Source organism: Pipistrellus kuhlii, unplaced genomic scaffold, assembly GCF_014108245.1.
Source record: "Pipistrellus kuhlii isolate mPipKuh1 unplaced genomic scaffold, mPipKuh1.p scaffold_m20_p_14, whole genome shotgun sequence".
Classification (NCBI taxonomy): Eukaryota; Metazoa; Chordata; class Mammalia; order Chiroptera; family Vespertilionidae; genus Pipistrellus; species Pipistrellus kuhlii.
Window position 1 is genome coordinate 16987135 of NW_023425449.1, and position 21623 is coordinate 17008757.

Genomic DNA, 21623 nt, shown 5'->3' on the forward strand with positions numbered 1-21623 from the left:
TGGTGAAAATTAAAATGATTTTTTAATGAAAACAAATAGAAAGCACAATATAAATATGTTATATTAAGAATGTAATTTAAATTAAAATAGTGCTTTTTTAACCCTAGTACAATAAATAAATAAAATTAGTTGGATTAAATACCACAGAGAAAATTGAAAATATCTTTTACAGATATTCCAACTGTTTTCAGATTATAATTAATTGTGCAGTTATTTATAATAAACTAGGCACAGTGATTTAAAATTTAATATACCATAAATTAACGCATAGATTTTGAGTCCACATTCACACACAAGTACCAAATACTATATGCAATTTCAGTGTCCAGGTCTTCTTTGTGTTCATAGTGATAGTAATGGAAATTATAAGTGTTTTATTTGCTTCAGGTTATTAATAATAAATTAGGAATCATTAATAATAAAAAAGCATAAAATGAAAGTTTTAAGTTCAGTGTGAATAGAGAAAAGTGATGAAAAATTGTCACACAAAGCAGAAAAGTATGGTCTGGTGGTCATCAAAGATGACTACTGCACTCTCTTGTCATAAACAGTAAAGTCAGCAAAACCGCATCTATTTTATTATGTTAATATTTATTCATATGAAATTCATTGACTATATATTTCCTGTGTTTAATTACAAACTTCCTTTAACTTGATATACATATAAAGGTTATAGCCAAGGCACTTATATCAAGTTTGAAGTGCTAATATAGTATTAATAAAAGCAATATATTATTGTGGGTTAATAGGAATGTTGTTCACTTTAACGGAGATTAAAAAATGGTCTTTTTATAAATGTGCAAAAAGTATTAATAGTTACCTTTAATTATGAAATGTATAGATATATAGATATTTGATTAGAGTGAAATAGAATTTTGTGTCTTTAAATAATGGAGGTGAATGCTTTGGCTAATAAAATTATAAATATTCTTTATTTTAGAAAACATTGTATTAATATATTTATGGGTCAGAAGCTATTTTAGGCACTGGGAATGCAACACGAACAAGACCCATCTGTTTTTTACCTCTCAGAATTTAAAATTTACAAGGCTAGAGCTGCTGATGGCAAAAGCAAGGGAAGTTCAGTGTTGTGTGGCGAGTTATAACAGGAAAAACCAAACTTCGTCGATGTAACAATTAAACTAAACCTTGGAAAAGAAATTAGAATGACCAGGTTTCAAGAAAGATGAAGTAGCTTGTGAGAGTAGAAAAGTAGAAAATAACATGGTATGCTTGACAGACTAAAAAAAGCTCTTCTTCCCCAAAAAGGGAGAGTGACAGTGAGAGTCATATCAGATAAAGTCAAAGATGTGGACAGAAGCCAGACCAGGAAGGTTCCAATAGGCTATCATTAAGCCTTGATTTTATTCCTGAGGTTGTTAGGAAACCACTAGAAGGTTTAAAGCAGTGGAGTGATGTGATCAAACTTTCATTTTCAAAAGGTAATTCTGACTATACTGTGGAGGATATAATGGAAAAGTTAGTTTTCCTAAAATGTCTAGACTAAGCAATTAGTTTTGTATCATGTTTACTGATTTAAAATGGCAAGTAAGTGACTCACTGCCTGCATACCCTATATCTCCTTTAGTTCTATGATCAGCCACAAGCTTCAGAAAAACGTCCTTGTTTCACCAAGATGAGCTTCTCCAGTCCAGTGTTTCCCAAAGTGTGGTAAGCGTACCCCCAGGTTTGGAGTGGGTACGCGGTGCACCGGAGTTTGGTGGGGATATGCACTGCACCGTGCTTAGCTGCACCTAATGCTACGTTCTCATGAGTACGAGGGGTACTCAGCCTTACGAAAAATATAGAAGGGGTACACATATGTCAAAAGTTTGGGAAACACTGCTAGTAGTCATCCACTTTGTCTTTAAAGAAAGGCATTATGTGTCATTTATCTTTATTTCCCAAAGATCAGAGCATAGTACTCAGTAGGAATTTCAGGCATGTTGGTTAAGTTCACATTATTTTTAAAATGAATACTGATTTGACGTCAGCCAATTCCAATTTTGAAACTTGGCTCTAGATGTGTGGCAAGCATTGAACGGAACTTTATTTTTTATATATAACACGCTCAGGATAAACTATGCCTGACCCCACAAACCATAACCATTTTAGAGAATATATGATAATGAATCAAAAACAGAGTTGGAGTAGATATTTTGTATCTCAAATAAGTTCAATTAATTAAGATTTCCAATGATGCATGTATTGCTGTAAATGAAATCCATTTGTTTTTTGACACTACATTGACTTTTCCTGAAACTTGTTACCAAGAAACAGGAAAATATGCTTGCTAAACTCCCAAATTTTGTGAAAGGTAGGCAGGCTAATATGAATCAACTAGAAAATTACCAATATATGATTTCGCTTTGTGATAACTTTTCCCTAAAAATTAAATTAGGAAGTCAAGGAACATTTAAATTTGGAGCCATAATTTCAATGAATACCTGTTACTTTTCAAAATGAGAATCTGTTTCCATATGGGTCAGGCAATGGGTTATTTAGAAATAGAAGAGTAAGCTATGCAAAACAATCACCAGACATAATGTTTCCATTTTTACCAAATTATCTATTTTCTCAATCATTAATTAGCATTTATTTGTGTAACATAAAAACCTCATGCAAATACTGAAAATTACTACATAGGATAAGTCATCAGTATGGAAATATGTGCACATTAGTAGATACTAGCTATTTTATTCTCATGCTATCTCAACAACATAACTGGTATGTAATATGCAGTCGGTGTTGAGTACTTGGTTTTACTACTCTTTCTGCATTCTCTTTTTTCTGCTTTTACCCCCTCCCCCTTTAACATTTCCATTGTACTTTGGTTTGTTTATTTTACCTTCTGTGCCTTCAAATTATTCAGGTTTTGGCAATACTATCTATAATCTTCAGCTACTACTTTGAACTCTTTCTCTAGCTTCCTACATCTTGGTTGTCTCTCAGTTCATTCTCTAATTAGAATCATTACCAAAAATAAAGCTTTGGCTGTTAACTAAATGGACACAAGTAAAATAACATCCAATACCTCTATGAGTAACAACTGCAAGCTCGTTAGTTCTTTCTATCTGTTCAGCATTTCTTGGTCTTCTCCTTGTACTTTGTGTATCTGCTTGATGAGGAGGGAGCCCGTCCTTGGACGTGTTGGGGTCCAGACCTGCATTTCTGATTTTCATAACTTGCACTCGCTGTTCCTCGGAAAGTCTATGGATGGTGACAGCTGTAACACTGGATACAGTAACATCTGCAGATGTGCTAGCAACAGCAATAGCACCAGTGGTAGTCCTGTTATGCTCCTCTAACTCACCAGTGGAGGTAGTGTGGGTCAATGTAGAAGAACCTGTGGGACACAGTAGCACTAGATGCTAACTTTTTCTTTTAAATTGTATTTTTTGATAAGTTTAATAAATTATATCCCCTTCTATCACCTTAAGGATAATCAACATTAAAAGGCAAAACACACACACACCACTAAAATCTGAAGCAACCAGATCCAAGGGTTGGTTTGCATCCAATCAACCCATGAATGGATACACAAAAATATTCCAAATTCTAACTGTAACACATTAAGGGGAGAAGGTGAAACAGTAAACCCTTTATGTGGCCCTGAATCAGTCCTCTTCATTATTTATCTACAGATGAATTTTAACAACAAATGCCATTCAGGGGACAAGTTTTGACAGAATGGATAACTAAGTAACCACACTTTTCTCAAAAGGACAGTTTGAATAATATGCGCCATCTCTCTTTATAATTTCTGGGGGGAAATCAAAATAATCTATTTTGAGACAAGCAAATGGAGAATTCAAAGTCAAAATAAAAAATGATTTAAAAAAATTAAACTGAAATTATTGCTTTTTGCAAATATCTATCTTAACCTTATTTGCCAGAAATCAAATATTCAATGTCATGAGCTATTCTGTGAGTTGTTTTGGGGATTTCTCTATTTTAAAGTAAAATTTGAGATTAACCAATCTTAAGTAATTAATATTAAACGGATCATTTTATTTAGGAATTATTAAAAATTGCTCTAGTTGGTTTGGCTCAGTGGATAGAACATTGGGTTCAATTCTGGTCAAGGGCACATGTTTAGATTGTGGGCTCCATCCCCATTGGGGGGTGTGCAGTTGATGTTTCTATCTTTCTCTCCTTCTCCCTTCCTCTGAAATCAATAGATATATTTTTTAAAATTATATTACTTTGAAATATTTATTGTTACAAAAATAATTTTTAAAAAGGTTGATAATTTCCAAATATCTCATTAGTATTTACATACACACACACACACACACACACACACACATATATATATATATATATATACATCAATGTGTGTGTATGTGTGTATTCTCATTTTTATTATTAAAATTTCACTATAATTTAAAAATATGTTTTAAATATTCCAAATTAGAGTTTATTTCTTTCTGTTCACTTAAACTTTTTATAAGATTGTCTAGGGTAGTAAATAATTCTTACATAAAGAAAATAAGTAACTTTATAATAGAAGCATGACACTGAAAGAAGATATATTTAAAAGAATCTTGACAGTTAAAATACTTTATAAGAAAAAATTACTAAAATTTTTATGTATAGCTACTAATTAAAAATAACAGTCAGATACTGGTTAGAACACTTCTGAATATTTTTTAAAGCCAATAAATGGCATATGCCTTCATATATAGTACCTTCCTTCTCAATAAACTGCCCTTAATACTTCAGTCCACAAAATAATTAGAATTTTAGACAAAAATAGCGAGATATTTAACCATTCTGAGGAAGAAAATAGTTGCATTGATTAATGTGCTTTGAGCATGCTTGACCTTTATTTTCTTCTTGTAAGCAGGTGATTAATAGGACAAGTAATCCTAGACTTTGTTTTAAACTCAAAAAAGAAGTGAAGCATGGGGCTCACTCATTCATAAGCCAGTAAAGGGACAGATGTCTGCTAATAATTCTTCGAATTTTGTCTTATTTTGTTTTAATTTGATGTAGAAATTCAAAAATGTTAAATGATTGTTGTATTTTGACAGGGATAAGGGTAATGAAGTATGATAATCACCAGATTATTTTAAAGATTTTTAATCTATTTTAAAGCAAAAAAAAAAAAGTTGCTATTGAATATTTATCCAAGGTTTTTTGTGAAGATTAGAATTTACTCAATTCATGTTGGCTATTCAAAATGGCCAGTATTATTTACTAAACTAATATTTGCTAAAGGTTTCCACTAATCACATGATTAAGTAATAATTATGACTGCTCAGCTAATGTTCCGTAATTGACTTCCTGGTAAATCAAACTTTTGGGATGCCCATGTACTCATTGCTATAAAAATATTTACCTGATTCATATTATTCTCCTGCATAATTTAATTATCCCTTACATTTTTTAAGGAAAATGTGAAATAGAATTAAAAGCTAATATTTTAAAACTTTCTATAACTTTATCATAATTTCCAGGTTTTTTGATCATTTGCCTAGCCAGCATTGTTTCTCAGTGGTTGAGCATTGGCCTATGAGCCAGAAGGTCATGGTTCAATTCCATCGGGGCATGTGCCCAGGCTGCCAGCTAGATCTCCAATGGGAGATGTGCAGGTGGCAGCCTATGATTAATGTTTCTATCTCTCTCTCCCTCTCCCTTCTGCTCTGAAATCAATATTAAAAGAAGAAGAAGAAGAAGAAGAAGAAGAAGAAGAAGAAGAAGAAGAAGAAGAAGAAGAAGAAGAAGAAAGAAAGAAGAAGAAGAAGAAGAAGGAGGAGGAGGAGGAGGAGGAGGAGGAGGAGGAGGAGGAGGGAATCATTAACTACAAACTTGTTGCTATATATAATCTAAATGTGTGAAAAATAATGACATTTTTGTTCTGTCTCAAATCTCAGTGTTCCTACCTTTAAAAAAGAAGTAAACTGAACAGATACTATATTCTTTCACTGAGGTTATTACAATGAAGCCCAAGTAATCTCTCATATTTAGGTCATTAAATTTGTGGTAATTCTTGGAAATGTATCTAAATTGCTTCTATAACTAATCTTTAAGACTTACAGACCAATTCCAAACCCATTTTCTTAAAGACCCCAGATGATAAATACAGTTCTTGACCAAATCTGAGAGTCAGGACTGATCTTTAGTAGTATTAATATTTAGACCTAGAATTTGCCAGCCATTCTCATAACAGGGCTCCATTTCTGGCTAATGGTGGTGATGATTCAGTACTATTTTCTTAACCCAAGTGCATGGCATGTAATGTTAGAATAAAGCATTGAACACCCCATTTACTTAATAAGCACAGTCTAACCAGATATATACTTCAGCAAGATATTTTACTAACTAGTTTTTATGCTTTATTTGTGTTTTGTGTTCACATTCTTTCTCTCCATACTAGAATGCAAGGTCTCTGAAGGCTAAGTTTTTGTATATTCTATTCACTAGCATCTAGCTTATTGCCTGGTACATAGTAGATGATCAAGAAATATTTCTCAAAAGAAATAATTAATTTCCTTAATAATAATGCTACTATAACATTAACAGTAATAAAAAGAATAAATTTCACAAAGGAAATATGATTATAATGTGTAACATGGCCAAGTAGTATTTCCAACAATAAAATGATTCAAGAGTAATTAGAAACAAAAAGAAAAACAATTTTGTTTTTAACTTTCACAAACATCACTTTGAAAAAGTGTGGAATCTGTAGATAAGTAATAAGAGTTACTTTAAATATTTTGCCATCATCCCCAAAACATAAAAGCTTACATTGTTGTGTAAAATAGGTTTACTTAGAATGTTTAAATTTCTACAGAGTGAAAAGTGGTTATATTTTATATAGTCAGGAGGCATAAGTGCATCTAATTTTAGTTCAATATGTTTGATATATTCAGTAGAACTATAAAGAAATAATTCTTATTTCCATAATAGGACCATAAAATCATCCTTTGTCATATATTTATATCATAGATGATGTAATAATTAAATTTAAAATGCAAACCACTGTAGAATACTGATTTTGGTTAGACTTTAAATTGAATGTGTGTGAAACACAGATTTTTAAATTGTCAAAATGTACTATTTAACAATTTAAAGACACTCAACATTTTTGCATACATAATTATTCTATGAGGTAATTATCAATGCTATAAAAAGCCTTAGAATTAAATAAAACAACAATTCAATGTTAAATATGTAATATATCTAATCTAAAATTAAAATATATATTTTACTTTCCTTAAAAAGGTTAGAATTACTACACAATTATGTAAATATTATCTTTCATAACACAGTATTAAATGCATATGTTGTAAAACACACTATAAAAATTTTTAAGAAAAAGTACATTCATAAAATCCATTCTTCACTTGAAATCAAATCATGTATACGAGATGTAGTCTATCACAATTAGATTAACCTGTCATTAAATTGCTTGAGATATATATAAAATTACATGTTTACAATATAAACACATCTAAAAATAATTTATTAATATCCTTTAATAAAACATTTCCCAATATAACAAAAAAATGAAATGGTTTACATATATAAACATGCTTCTAGAAATCATAACTACATGTAATCTTTGGAATTATGATAATGAAAAATGACATACATTACACATGTAAACTGGCAAATTTGTTAAATAGTAATATTTACAACATTAAATTTAGATTTCATTATGAAAATAAAAATGTTTTTAAGGCTTTTTTATTTCAGTATTATATCTGCAAGAGACTAACCATAATTCATGAAAAGTCATTTACAAAGTGTCATTTAAAAAGTGTACCAAATACATCATAATTGATTTTTAATTTCTTTTTGATTAAATTTTTAGTAATATATAATTTTAAAACATGCTGAGTTTTATAATTATTGTCTAACTCATCACAAAAATAAAGAATAGAATATGTTGCTATAGTTATAACTGGTGGCCACATATATATCTATAATAATAAAAGGGTAATATGCTAACTAGACCAGATGTCCTTCTGGACATCATTCTGGATGAAACGAGGGCTAGAGTGAAGCCCGGGTCCCAGATGCTGGTGGGAAGAAAGGCCTACTTTTGCACAAATTATCATGCATCGGGCCTCTAAAATATATAAATATATATTTATATATATATAATCATTGCATATTCAAAGTGGTAGCTTTTAGATATTTATTTGGCATGTTATTTTATATAAAAACATATATTCTATTTCATCATTTTCAGTAATTCAAATAAAATATTTGAAGAAAATTTAACTTACAAAATAATTCTAAATGAATAATTGGTGGCATTATATTTAATGAAGAAAATTATTGTACAAAACATTAAACATGAAACATGCAAAAGGAAATATATACAAAATAAAATTTAAACAAAACTAATGCAACAATTCAATTTGAGCCATAATTTAAATATTCTATAAACTTTAGCATATGTAATTTAATATTGTATTTATTTTATTTCATGTTTCTTATATGAAACTTATAAGAACATGTCAATAAGTGAAGTCTCTTGAAAAGTAATTGAAACATGAGGGGTAAGTTAAACAAAGCCACTGGCTTTGTTACATGTTACAAGTTTTAGGAAGCATACCATATTTGGGAAAATAAATATTTTGCATTTTAAACATTACTAATTCCAGTAACCCAAAATCTGTATTGCTCAGAATTTTATTGCATAAATTGATGAAAGTATATGTAGTATAAATATTCAACTTAAGAAGGATGGGTGAACTGAAATGGAAATCACCCTTTAAGTGTAAAATATAAATGACCTACATTTAATTAACTGTTACCCAGTATAAGAGTTTCTAACTAGGAGAATTTTAGTGAACAAATATTGAAAAACATTTCAATTTCGTTTTAAAGAGTAAGTCTTCATTGATCTTATAAAGTTCTGATTTTAAACTAAAATTCTGAATTGATATTGAAACTACCTATGATTATAAACTTAAAATTTCTAGTTAAATGAATATAAGATATACTTGATTGTAAGATAGATTCACCTTTGAGAGAAAAAAAATGGCCAATGAAACTATGACATAGTAATGCAAAAAATGCTGTCACCTGCATACAATATTCTGAGATGATAAAATGTAAAACAAATTGATCTTCATAGAGAAAAAAACGATCAGTAACACAAGTAAAAGACTTTCTATGAACATGAATTAATTAAATTACTAAGTTAAAACTAGAACTGAGAATTTAAATACAAATAATATTTCTGAATTGTGTGATGTAACATCTTATGTTTTTGTTTCTACTTATGTTGCATGTTTCTAAATAAATTTCTAAGCATTAATAGGAAAACCAATATTAAGTTTTGCAAATAGATTCGTTATTGTTTATCAAGTACAAGAGATCTTACTGATTTAATATAAAAAATTAAAGAATAAATATTTACAATCTAAGTGGAAACTAGTGATAGCAAGATTTAATGATGCATTTACTAAATCCACTTGCTAAGAGTAAATAAATGATTGTAAAAATACTCAACAAATATGTAGTAATGTCAAGTTGTTTACATGCAAGATAAAAACCTCATATTCTGAATTTTGAAAATTTTATAAACCCGCATGCCAAAAAACATGAATATCTTTATCTAAGTGAAATATGAAAAAGTATCAAATTTTAGAAAGCATGTGGAGAGTACGGTCTTAGTCAACTATGACAAAACTATACACACACACACACACACAGATGTGCATATATATATATATATATATATATATGCACATATACCAATTATATCATGTTATATATATTAAATATGCTGCAACTACATCTTATCTATGATAATTTATAATAATAAAAGCAAAATATGCTAATTAGACTGGACATCCTTCTGATCTTCCAGAAGAAGCCAGTGCTACGAGGGAAGTCCAGGTCCCGGGTGCCTGCTGCAGCTGGAGGGAGGAAGCCAGTGCTGTGCTAGCAGCCTGGGGAAGGAAGGCCTACTTTTGCACAAATTTTATTCATTGGACCTCTAGTATATTCTATATATCGCATATATATTATATGTTGTAAACACATGAATGTTATACTAATTATCATCACTGCTTTGTCATAAAAATATGAGAGGACAGCCATCTCATTTCTTAGAATAAGAGAATGCTAGGATAAATTTATTTTAGTTATTTTTACAATCCTCACACAATGATATGATTTATTGATTTTGGAGAGAGATAAAAATATATCAATGTGAGGGATAAATATCAATCAATTGCTTCCTGTATGTACCCCAACAGGGGATTGAACCTGAAATCTGGGTATTTGGTCAGACCTGGAATGGAACTTGTCACCTTTCAGTGTACGATGGATGACACTCCAAACAACTGAGCCACACCAGCTAGGGCACGGAAAATGATTTTAAGTAAAGGATCAGAGTCTTGAAGATATTCTCTCTCTCTTAAAAGGATTATTTCTTACTTTAACTCCTTGGTTAAAATAAACTTGCAGATTCAAGCCTCAGCATCTAATCACCTTTTTCCCCCCCATATATTTTGGAAGTCTTGACAATGTGCAGCAGTAGGTCCTCAGTGTCATTTTTTATGGTGCCCAATAACACTCACACACACACACACACACACACACACACACACACACACACACACCACTCACAGGAATAAATATCCACAAAATATAAACCGAAGTTTGGTATTTTATCTTACTTGGTAACTAAGCATACAGTTCTTCCATGAAGTCACAATACTGAGACCAGACTTGAGATAAAGGATTTGAAAGAGATTCATGCCATCCTGGTCACATTTCATACAAATAAGAGAAAGGGATAGAAATGTCCTTCCACCCCTTTCTAATGCCATCTCCCAGAATCCTGTATTTTTAGATCTCGTTCTTGCAATAGCTCTTATCTCTTAGCTAAAGTAGAAGTGTTTTATTCTGGATTTCCTCTAAATAAACAAAACATAGGTTAGCACACATTTGGTTAATTTTCTGCACAAAGTCTTACGGAATTGCTGCTAGTTCTCATAGAATATTTAAAGGCTTTTTTTTTTTTAAAGGATACCACATATCTTTTATTCCAAGAGTTCCTGTATCAGGAACTCTTTTACTTTCAGAGCTTGCAGTCTCTGATAATCAATGCATTAATAACTCTCTTGAAAGTAAAGATCATGTCTTAATGTGTGCATCTCCCACTTCCCCTTGAATGTTTAACAAGTATCTGAGGAAACGATGAATGTGGCTCGACATACCTCTCTCTTATTTCTCAAAAATACATGATTTTATGTTTAATTAATATGTAGTGTTACATGTGTATTTAAGGATGTAAGAAACTGAACCTGTACTGATGTGTTCAAAAAATATAAAAACCACATAATTATAATTTCACATTGTCTAATAAAAGCAAAGAAAAAAGAGGAAGAAACATTCAAGAACATGTAAGTCACTCCACTAGTATTTTCTCAAGGAGGGTAGCATTTCCCTCCTTTTCTCCCACTCCCAGTAACCTCGACCTTCCCCCCTCAAAAAAAAAAAAAAAAAAAAAAACTATAATGACAAAATTTCCTATGGTGAAAGAGAGAAAAGAAAGTGAGAAAGGAAACTGGTGAGGTTATCCTTTAACCAATCATGGTGGAAAGGAAAAATAAGAGATTTTATCCTAACCAGCTATTCATCTACCTGAGTCCTGCTTACCTGCACTACTGACTGTATCCATGTGTATTCTCTATTTAATCCTATAAAAGCCTATAAGTCGGAGAGGTTGAGGATTCATCGTTTTTCATTAATTGTAAATGTTCCTGTTCTTAATGCTTAAGTTAGAAAATGTACACAATGCTTGGATAATATATGGGTTGTGACTTAAAATGAACCAAGGAGCTATCCTTGCCCCCACATGTTTCTGTGTACCCAGATGCTACAAAAACGATGCTCTATTAGGTATTGCTTTCAAGGTTGTCTTCTTACCACCAGAGAAATATCTGGTTAAGAGTACTGCCTCCTACTGCGGTTGCTTAGCTATTTAATTTGAATTAGTTTATTTTAAATAAATAACAGCGACCATTTGAGAAATGCATGTTTTGGGGAGAAGAATGAAGCCTGCAGTTAAGATCACTGAAGTAAGATAACTGTTGAAGCATTTATCACATATTATCTCATGTAATGGTTATATAACTGGAAAAACTGAGTTCACTGTTAGCAGGTGGGTTATAAGGGAATGGTGGGCAGGTTGGAAAGGCTGACATTCTGAAGAAAAGACAACTCTATTGTTGATTGTAGAAAGGTTGCTGAGCAACTGGTGATTAGCTGCATAAATATACCGAACTTGAGCAGCCTAATAAGAAACTCAAGCCAAAAACGTCTTATTTTCCTGAATCATAAAAAGTCTTTAAACACTTATTTTACAGCAGCTAATTAATTGGTAGTAGGAGTGATTTGTTTAAAAATAAGTACCAATCTTCTTAGAAAAATAGCATGTTAAAGGGAAAAGAAAAAAACTTCAGAAATGGTAAAAACCTGCAAGTTTTAGCATCAAAGGCTACCATTAACTGGAAAGACAAATAGATTATACATTATGTACTGGGGAATTAAATATAATTGTATTAGAGACCTGGTGCATGAAATTCATCTTGTGGTGGCCATCTTATTTCCACATGGGGATGGCCATCTTGTGACTTGGAGTGATGGTCATTTTTCATATTACTCTTTTATTAGTTAGAATATACCATATATAATACACATATAGTCACATATAAAATATAGACACACTTATGCTCTATATAAATAAGCAACTATAAATTCTGATTTTTTTGAGTAAACAGGTTTTATTTTTATCAAGCTCATATACATTTTAATTGGTTGACTTCCTGAGGAAAAATATTAAGTCAAAGGTAATTTTCTTGATCATTAGAGGGGTTTTAAATATCTGAGATTTATATCTGCCTGAATAACTTTCGTACATTCCAAGTACAGGTAATAATATAATTATCCAATCAGTTTTGTGAAGGATACTTTAACTCCTATAAGGATGATGGAAGCTTGCTCCTCTCACCTGCAGAATGTTTTTTTATATCTCCTCAAAGTTCTGAATAGAGGTACTTAAAACACTGTTAAAGATATCTGACATTCCAACATGTTTCCTTAAAATGACTAGATAACAGAACTATTTGAACAAACATGTTGTAAAAAGCAACCAGTATTTACTGAGCATTTACTATGTTCTAGGGCATAGTATTAATTCATGTCATCCTCAAATATACCTATAAACCAAGGATATTAAAGCTTAGAGCAGTTTCAAAACATAACCTGACTCACTTTGTTAGTAAGTAGAAAAGCTGGGATTTGGATCCAAATTGTATAACCCCAAGTCACAACCCCAAATACTGTAAAATGAGTATATTTCTACTTGTCCCCATCTCCCCGCCCCGCCCCGCAATACAATACAGCACTTATTTCTGCATCAACATGTACATTTTTGTTATAGCTTTGTTTTCATTTTGTTGTTGTATTTCTTTCCCATCATCTCCTTTCCTTCCATGTCTGTTTCCATATCCTTCTTGAAATTCCTTTGCCTTGGGGGAGAATGATTCTGCGGGGCTGAAAGATAAATTTGCTCTAAGATCTCTCCATAGCTTTTATTTCAGGAAAGTCAAGGTCTCTTCAGGAGAGTGCATCAAGTGAGAGGCGATGGACAAAGACTAAGAATAGAGGTTGGGCCTGCTCTCCCTTCCTCTCTGTACAAAATCAATAAAATATATATATATATATATATATATTAAATCTCAGCTGATTGTTTAAAAAAAAAAAGAATAGAGGTTGGAAGTGCAGGAGAGGGCACAGCATACACACCCTCCCTGTGGCATAGCAGGAAGTGCAAGGGTCCTGAGCCTGGACTTTCACCTTTGGCTTAGATTCCCCAGGCAGGCTGGTCACGGGAAGCAGAAGATCATCACCTTCCTGGGGGATCTGGGCTTGGACAATGTCCAGGCAAGACAAAGACCACAGGAATTCTTGTGCAACTCAAGGGAAGAATGCGCCAATGTTTCTTCCACTCTCCCTCCAAATGACTGAGATAGAATTTTCCTCTGCCATCTGTCAGGTACAATGCAGGCTAATAGATTTGTATTTAGGAGAACAAAGTAAATCATACAAGTCTGTGATTTAAATTTCATAACTGTTTCAACTTGCAACTACAGCAGAAAAGCACACCCTAAGCCAATATCCTGTCTTGTTTTTTTTTGTTGTTGTTGTTGTTGTTTGTTTGTTTGTGGGTGTTTTTTTCTCTTAATCCTTACCCCAAGATATTTTCTCCATTGATTTCCAGATAGATTTAAAAGTGGGGGGGAGGGGGGGAGGGGAAGTGGAGAGAGGAGAGGAGAAAGAGGAGCGGGGGAGGGGAAAGAGAGAGAGAGAGAGAGAGAGAGAGAGAGGGAGAGATAAATTGGTTGCTCCCTAAATGCTCCACAACCATGGCCTAGATGAGACCTTAAACCTAGGTACATGGCCTTAACTGGGATTCAAACCAGTGACCCTTCTGTCTTCTGTGGGAGCCAATGCTAGAACCACTTAGAAATACTGACCAGGGCTTATTTATTTGTGCTGTTGTTATTTTATATTTTTTAATCTTTATTGTTGAAAGTATTACATATGTCCTGCTTTTTTATCCCATTAAACCTATCTAGCCCACCCCTGCTTTCCCCACCACCCCAGGCCTTTAGCCTATTGTCTGTGCCCATGGGTTATTCAAGTATGCATGCAAATTCTTTGGTTGATGTCTTCCCACACACCTTCCCCCACCTTTCCTCTGAGATTCCACAGTATGTGCTATGCTTCTAAGGAATTTCATTTTCTTAAATATGCTTCTATTGCTTTTTAGAAAGAGATGAAGGGAGAGAGAGGGAGAAACAGAAAGAAACATCTTCAATCGGCTGCCTCCTAGAAATCAAGCCCTCAACCTGGGCATGTGCCCTGACTGAGAATCAAACCATGACCTCTTGGTTTCTAGGCTGAAGCTTAACCACTGAACTACACCGGCTGGCTGTTTTGTGGGTGTGATTTGGATAATTTTTTTCAGTTTGACATGATGCCTCTGTGTTCTATTTCCTCCTATAACTATTTTAGTCTCTTTTTTTTCACAAAACAGTTCTTAGTAATTGAATTGAATTTCACTTATCTTTGAAAATTATCAATTGCACGATAGTTACATGACTCATATTATCATTCCTGAGGCTTCTTACTATGTTGCTAATTGGACTTTTTTTTTTTAAGCATAAATAAGCTTCTGTAAATTCCTAGTTCCTAACTTTTACCTACAAAGACTTCTCCAATATTAACAAAATGTCATAGGAGTAATCTTTTTTCTCAATCCTATAAAAATTTTATTCCTCATGGAGAGATGTGTTACTATGAGAACTTTTGCCCCTGGAATCAATTCGCCTTCATCTACTAGTCCCTACAGATTCAAAGTCCAAAGAATAATCTTCTCTAACAATCACTTATTTAATCCAAGTTCCATGATAAACATTTTATATCTAATCTTCACAACATTCATGTGCAACAGATCCTATCTAATAAAAGGGTAATATGCAAATTGACCATCACTCTGTGACAAAGATGGTGGTGCCCACAGCCAATAAGGAGGGATTATTCAAATTGATATGACAAAGATGGCAGTAGCCAGGCCAAGACACTTGTGTTGTCAACATGGCGGTAACACAGATATTCAACCACCCTGGAAACTCTGGGCCTCTGGGCAGTGCCCAGGCACAGAGCAGGCAGAACCAGGCAGGACACATGTGAGGGGGTGCCAGGGAGAGGAGTGGAGGAAGCTACAGGAGGGAGGCAGGGCCAGAGAAAGGCTGAAGGCGGCTCTTGCCAGAGCAAAGGTGAAAGGCAGCTCTGGCCAGAGTGAAGGTAGAAGGCGGCTGCCAGAGCAACGGCTCAGGTCTCAGGTGCCAGAGGGAAGCCAGGGCCAGCAGTCAGCAGAAGGAAGGCCTATTCTTGCATGAATCTTCATGCATTGGGTCTCTATTATTATTATAATTTATACAAAGGTAAATAACTTGATTAAAGACATTCACTGGTGTATTCACTTAAGTTGTTTGTGGACTTAGGCAATTCCTTTTATTCATTCATTCATTCATTCATGTATTCATTCAACAAGAATTTATTGAGTGCCTACTCTATGCCAAGCACTGAATGATTCAGGTGAGTAGTAGAGACAGTATGTTTCCTGAAAAGATTACACTCAAGTGGGAGAGACAAAGATCAGACAGATTAGTATAGTATCTAGTGGTGAAACAGAAAGTGACATGTGAGTTAAAACCTTAATAAAATGAAAGAGTGAAACAAAAATATAAGACAGATCTGGCAGTTTTATTCAGACTGACATATTCCACAGCTATTTTTAAGCTTGATGACATACTGCTTTCTATACAGTTATAAATTGGACATTTTGCTTCCTCTATAACTACATTCCACAGTCTTTTATGCTATGAAGTAATATGTATTTTCATTTAGTAAAATACTATATATTGAGGTTAAAATTTAAATATTTAAGTTCTATGTTTCAGGAATAAAATTTAAATTAATAGCAATAGCATCACTACTTTTTCTTCAATGAAGATATATATATATATATATATATATATATATATATATATATATATATATATATATGGTCTCTTACCACTTGCTAGCCACTGTTGCATTCTAGGATATAATCATGAGTGAGCAGAGAAACAAACAAACAAGAATAAAACAATAAAGTATCATTATGATAATTTGTTATATTCGGTTAGATGCGGCCTCAAATTCTTTACAATTCTCTCCATCAAGAAGTAGTTTATTTCCCCACCCCTAGGATCTGGGCTGGCCTCATGACTTGCCATGACCAAGAATATGGCAGAACAATATCAGGGGATTTCTCGAACTTCAGTTGCAAGAAACTCTATAGCTTCCAACTTTGCTGTTGGCTGTTCCCCTGAGATTGCCATAAGCAAGCATGCCCAGCCTACTAGAAGATGAGAGGCACAAGGAGGAGAACTGACATGCCTCAGTTGACATACTACGTGGGAGGCCATATTAGACCCAGGAGCCCAGTCAACACTAGAATTTAATGTAGCCCCATATATGAGCCAGAAGCAGTCTGCCAAGCAACAGAATTATGAAAAATAATAAATAACTGCTGTTTCAAGTCTGCTAGACTTGGGGTGACTTTGATAAGCTATGAATAACTGACACAATGCATAGAATAGAGTTTTATAGGAACATAAAATAGTTACATGAGTCTGATCTTGGGGGTCATTTAATGAAGAGAACCTTTCTCAGGAAATGTTTTAGATTGAAACCAGAAAGATGCATAGGGATTTCCAAGGTGAAGAGGAAGGAAAAAGATGATTCAGAGTATGCTTTATGCAAAAAGGCCATGAGGAAAAATAGCTTGTGTTGGTTTTCAGGAATTGAAAACCATTTACTATGGCAGAATGATATCATGGGAATTCATAGCATAGACTGCAAGCAGAAAATCACAATAATTTAAGCTGAAAGTGCATATTAGAAAATTTAGCACAGGAGATATGGTAAAAGGCATGAGAAGATATTTGGATCTTGTAATGAAGCCACAGAAAGAGTCCCTCAATCCCACTCACTCTATTCGCACCATATTTCTTGTTTGCTTTTCTAAATTTTGTCTCTTGATTTAAATATGTATCTCAAGAAGACAAGAACCAAGGTCTTGCCATCTCCTCCATAATAAAACTGCATATGGTATGACTTGAAACAAATTGGAATGAAAAAAAAATAATATTCTAATCAGTAAATAACATAAACTGAAGTTTGGAGTGTAAAAACAATACATAAATTATATGTAGAATATTTTCTTGAGTTATCCCAGTTAAATGATCCATTGTAATTAAATATTATTTTGAACGTGACTACATCTATGCTTTCACTTTCTGCAAAAATGTAATTATTTTGAATACATTTTTAATACCACTTCTTAGATTAGTATATAATGTGGGGGAAAACAGTGGTTAGAAATTAGTTCTGGGTGCCATGTTGGCTATGCTGAAATGCTGAAGCTAGAAATAAAACTGCAGGTGATTTGCCTTAGTTTCCTCACTTATCATATGAAGAGTATGGACTGAATTAGTGGCTCTCAAATGTTTCATCATGAAATGCTACTTGCATTATATTTCCCTAAGAAATTATATTTTTGAAGGAAAAAAAAAACTTTTTAGCCTACAAATAAACTAAATCAATTTCACAGCAAGAAACGTATGCACATCTAAAAACACCAATCATGGCATCTGCTAACCAGCACTTCTAATCGCCATGAGGTAAAACTACCACAAGTCAACTTAATTATACCTAAGAAAAGAAATCTGATATTTTAGTTAGCACATGACACCCTATAATGGGTAAATTTTAAACGTGGTTTTTGAAATAAAATCATTATTTCAGGGAATCCCAGAAAGCTCTACTAGGTAACAAGGTGGTTAAGGTCCATCCAGCTCTACAAACCCATGGGAACAGAAAATTTAATCTAAATAATACATTTATTTTAATAGTTGTCTGCCTGCTTTCCTCTTCCTCCCCCAGAACTCCTTTCTTTCTTTCTTCTTTCCTTCTATGAAAGGCATTTAAAATTTAGTACATTCCAGCCATTCCAGGTTGCTAAAATGATCAAGGGAAGAATGGAGATACCAAGAAACCAAGCAGGGAAATTTCAGGAATGTTAGTACTTTTTTTTTTTTTTTTTTTTTTTTTTAATCCTTACCTCAGGCCATGCTTAGAGAGAGGAAGGGGAGAGGGAGAAAACCATCAATGTGAGAGAATCATCTGTCTGTTGCCTTCAGGGCATCAAATCTGCAACCCTGGTATGTGCCCTGATGAGTCATTGAACCAGCAATCTTTTGGTTGCATAGGACAATGCTCAGACAGCTGAGTCACTCCGGGTGAGCTGACATGTGAGTCCTATTAAAGCACAAATACAGGAGGCGGTGGTAGTGAATGCCTTGGTTGTTGAGGGTAGCCTAATTCATACTGGCTTATCCTGAGAAGGAAAGTCTTGTGCTGTCACTGAATGGTGAAAAAAGCCTGCCGGGAAGACTCAAGAGCCTAATCTTCTACTTAGAGAGAACAGCAAATACAAAGAACCTAAGGCAGAAAAAAGGATGGCAGTGAGATGATGCTGAATATTAAGAAACTAAAGGCCTGATGCTTGGGCTACAGCCACCTTTCCCCTTTCCCCCTTCCCATGCTGCCCAGAGGCCCAGAGCAGCTGGGGGGGAGGGGCTGAACACCTGTATTATTGCCATGGTGACGGCACAAGCCTCTCACCCTGCCCAGCTGTTTGGCACCTGTATATGCAAATTAACCATTCTTTGTTGGGTTAATTTGCATGCTCACTCCTGATTGGCTGGTGATCATCTTGCGGATATGGATACGGTCAATTTGCATATCTTATTAGTGTAGATTAGGAACTTGTATGCTATTGTAAGAAGTTTGGACTTTTCTTTTTTCAAATTGATTCTAAGTAAGCAATGTAGAATGAAGAGCTAACTCAAATTTAAACAAATCACATTGCTTTTAAAAGGCCAATTGTCTTGATGCATTTTTTGGGCATATATACACGTATGTGGGGAGTTTATGATGTTACTAGTTTGCTGTTGTGACAAGAAATATGTGTTACAGTAGCAGTGGAAGAAAATGAAGTCCATTTCCTGGCCCTTGCCCTGACCGGAACATCCCAAAGATTAAAAGCTTCAAAAATAGCTATTATAGAGCTTCTGCAGCAGAATGCACATGTGCAAAGATTGAAGAAGTAAATAGATCAGACCAGAGACCCCATAGTAAGAGCCACAAGCAAACCCATGCTGAATGAGGAGCGGCCTGGGATGATATGGAACACACAATGAGTACTGAGGTTTAAAAAATATCCAAACGGCTAATTGAAACTGATGTTTCAAATAAATCACAAAGCGAGGGGAATGCAAAAAGCTGAGGGTGAGTCCCTGAAAGAAGCAGGTGCTGTGAGCAGCAGGGAGACGCCAGCATAACTGGCACACATGTGACTGTGAAGAATGCTCTTCATGACCCTGCAAACCTCCGATCCTGGCTGGGGAAGTGTATTCAAGGTATTCAGAACATTTTCATCTTTGAATTTTTTAGAAACAAGAAGGAGGACGCCAAGGCTAAAATGAAAAGAAAATAAGATTGAGCATTCTACAGAACGAAATGAGATGTTAATTCTTGATTCATTTAACAAATATTTATTGAGTGCCTGCCGTGTATTAGGCCCATTGATGCTGAGGATCTTTTTTTTCAAGGAACTTACAAGTTTAAAAAGAGAACAATAAACCAATGAATTATCAAAGAGAGGAAATATCCAACAGTGAATTGAAGAAGAAAAAAAAATTTAAGTGGCAGAATGGAGAGTGCCTGGAGCCTGGAACATAAAGGTCTCTTTGAGAAGAGACCATTTATATTATGACCCAAAAGATAAGAAGGGGTTGAAAGTACCTGAAGACTGGGAAAAAGAATTCTAGAAAGAAAGTCAGTGTTGCTGAGATAAGGCAGGGTGGAGGAGGGTTGTGATGAGTTTGGTAATATAGATGAGGGTTGATCATGGAAGAACCAAATAGCTGAGTCAATAATTTTTGTAAATAATGTTGGCAAATAATGGTGAGGTCTGAAGTTTGACCTGGTTTATATTTTACAAAGTCACCCTACTTTTGCTTAGAGAATTGAGAGACAACAAAGTCAGAGGACCCAGACCTAAAAAAAAAAAAAAAGAAAAGAAAAGAAAAGAAAAAGAAAAGGCTGGTGAAGTTTTAAAGGATAGAGATATTTCTTGATAAATGGGGGCAATGGGTTGACTCAACAAGCAAATCAATAATCATGGAATAATAATTAAAGCTAAGATGAATTTCAAATTAGATAATACTTACTTAAATATTCCAAATATCAATAACACGTTTGTGTTGTGCTGGTTCCACCAAGCAAGGAAGTTTTAAAAGCAGAGTCTATATATGTGAAGTAATGTTCTTTATTTTGATCACAAAAGTACAGCTCAATGAACATGTAGAGACTGACAGCTACTAACAGAAATAGGGTTGTTGTAAAGAATAACTAGATGCAAAAGGCATCTGGAAAAGACCACAAGCATCTTCATTATTATTATTACTCTGATGAAGAGAATAAATACAATAATGGAAGATTATTTTGCCAAGCTTTCTTCATGAAAACAAAGCATAATGGGAAACAGTTAATAGCTATATTAGTCCTTAGTATGTCTAAAGAGGCAAAGTAATGTGATAAATTCTTTCAAAACTATCACAGGCTATATACAATACAAATAGTATCATATATTAGAAAGTATTACTGTTTTATCCCTAATAAAATTGAGATTCTAAGGGCTAAGAATTTTATAGGTTTGAGTCAAAGTCCAATAAATGTTCTTTGTTCTATGATACTGCATTGACACACTACATTTTTTTGTTAATCCTCACAGAGGATTTTTTTTCCCTCATTGATTTTTAGAGAAAGTGGAAGAGATGGAAGTGGGGAGTGGAGAATGAAAGAGATAAACAGAGATAAAGACATAGATGTGAGAGAGACACACTGATTGGTTGCCTCCTGCATATGCCCCAACCTGGACCAGGAATTGGACCTGCAACCCAAGT

General features: G+C 33.7%; 1 protein-coding gene across 1 annotated transcript in view; it reads right to left on the minus strand.

Moving 5' to 3' along the window:
- The window catches only part of CSMD3 (CUB and Sushi multiple domains 3), a 779390-nt gene that overhangs the window by 498161 nt on the left and 259606 nt on the right, over positions 1-21623 (minus strand). Inside the window, exon 7 of the mRNA XM_036436812.2 lies at positions 3035-3346. Coding sequence (XP_036292705.1) covers positions 3035-3346 — 312 coding nt within the window. The remainder of the gene's footprint in view (positions 1-3034; positions 3347-21623) is intronic.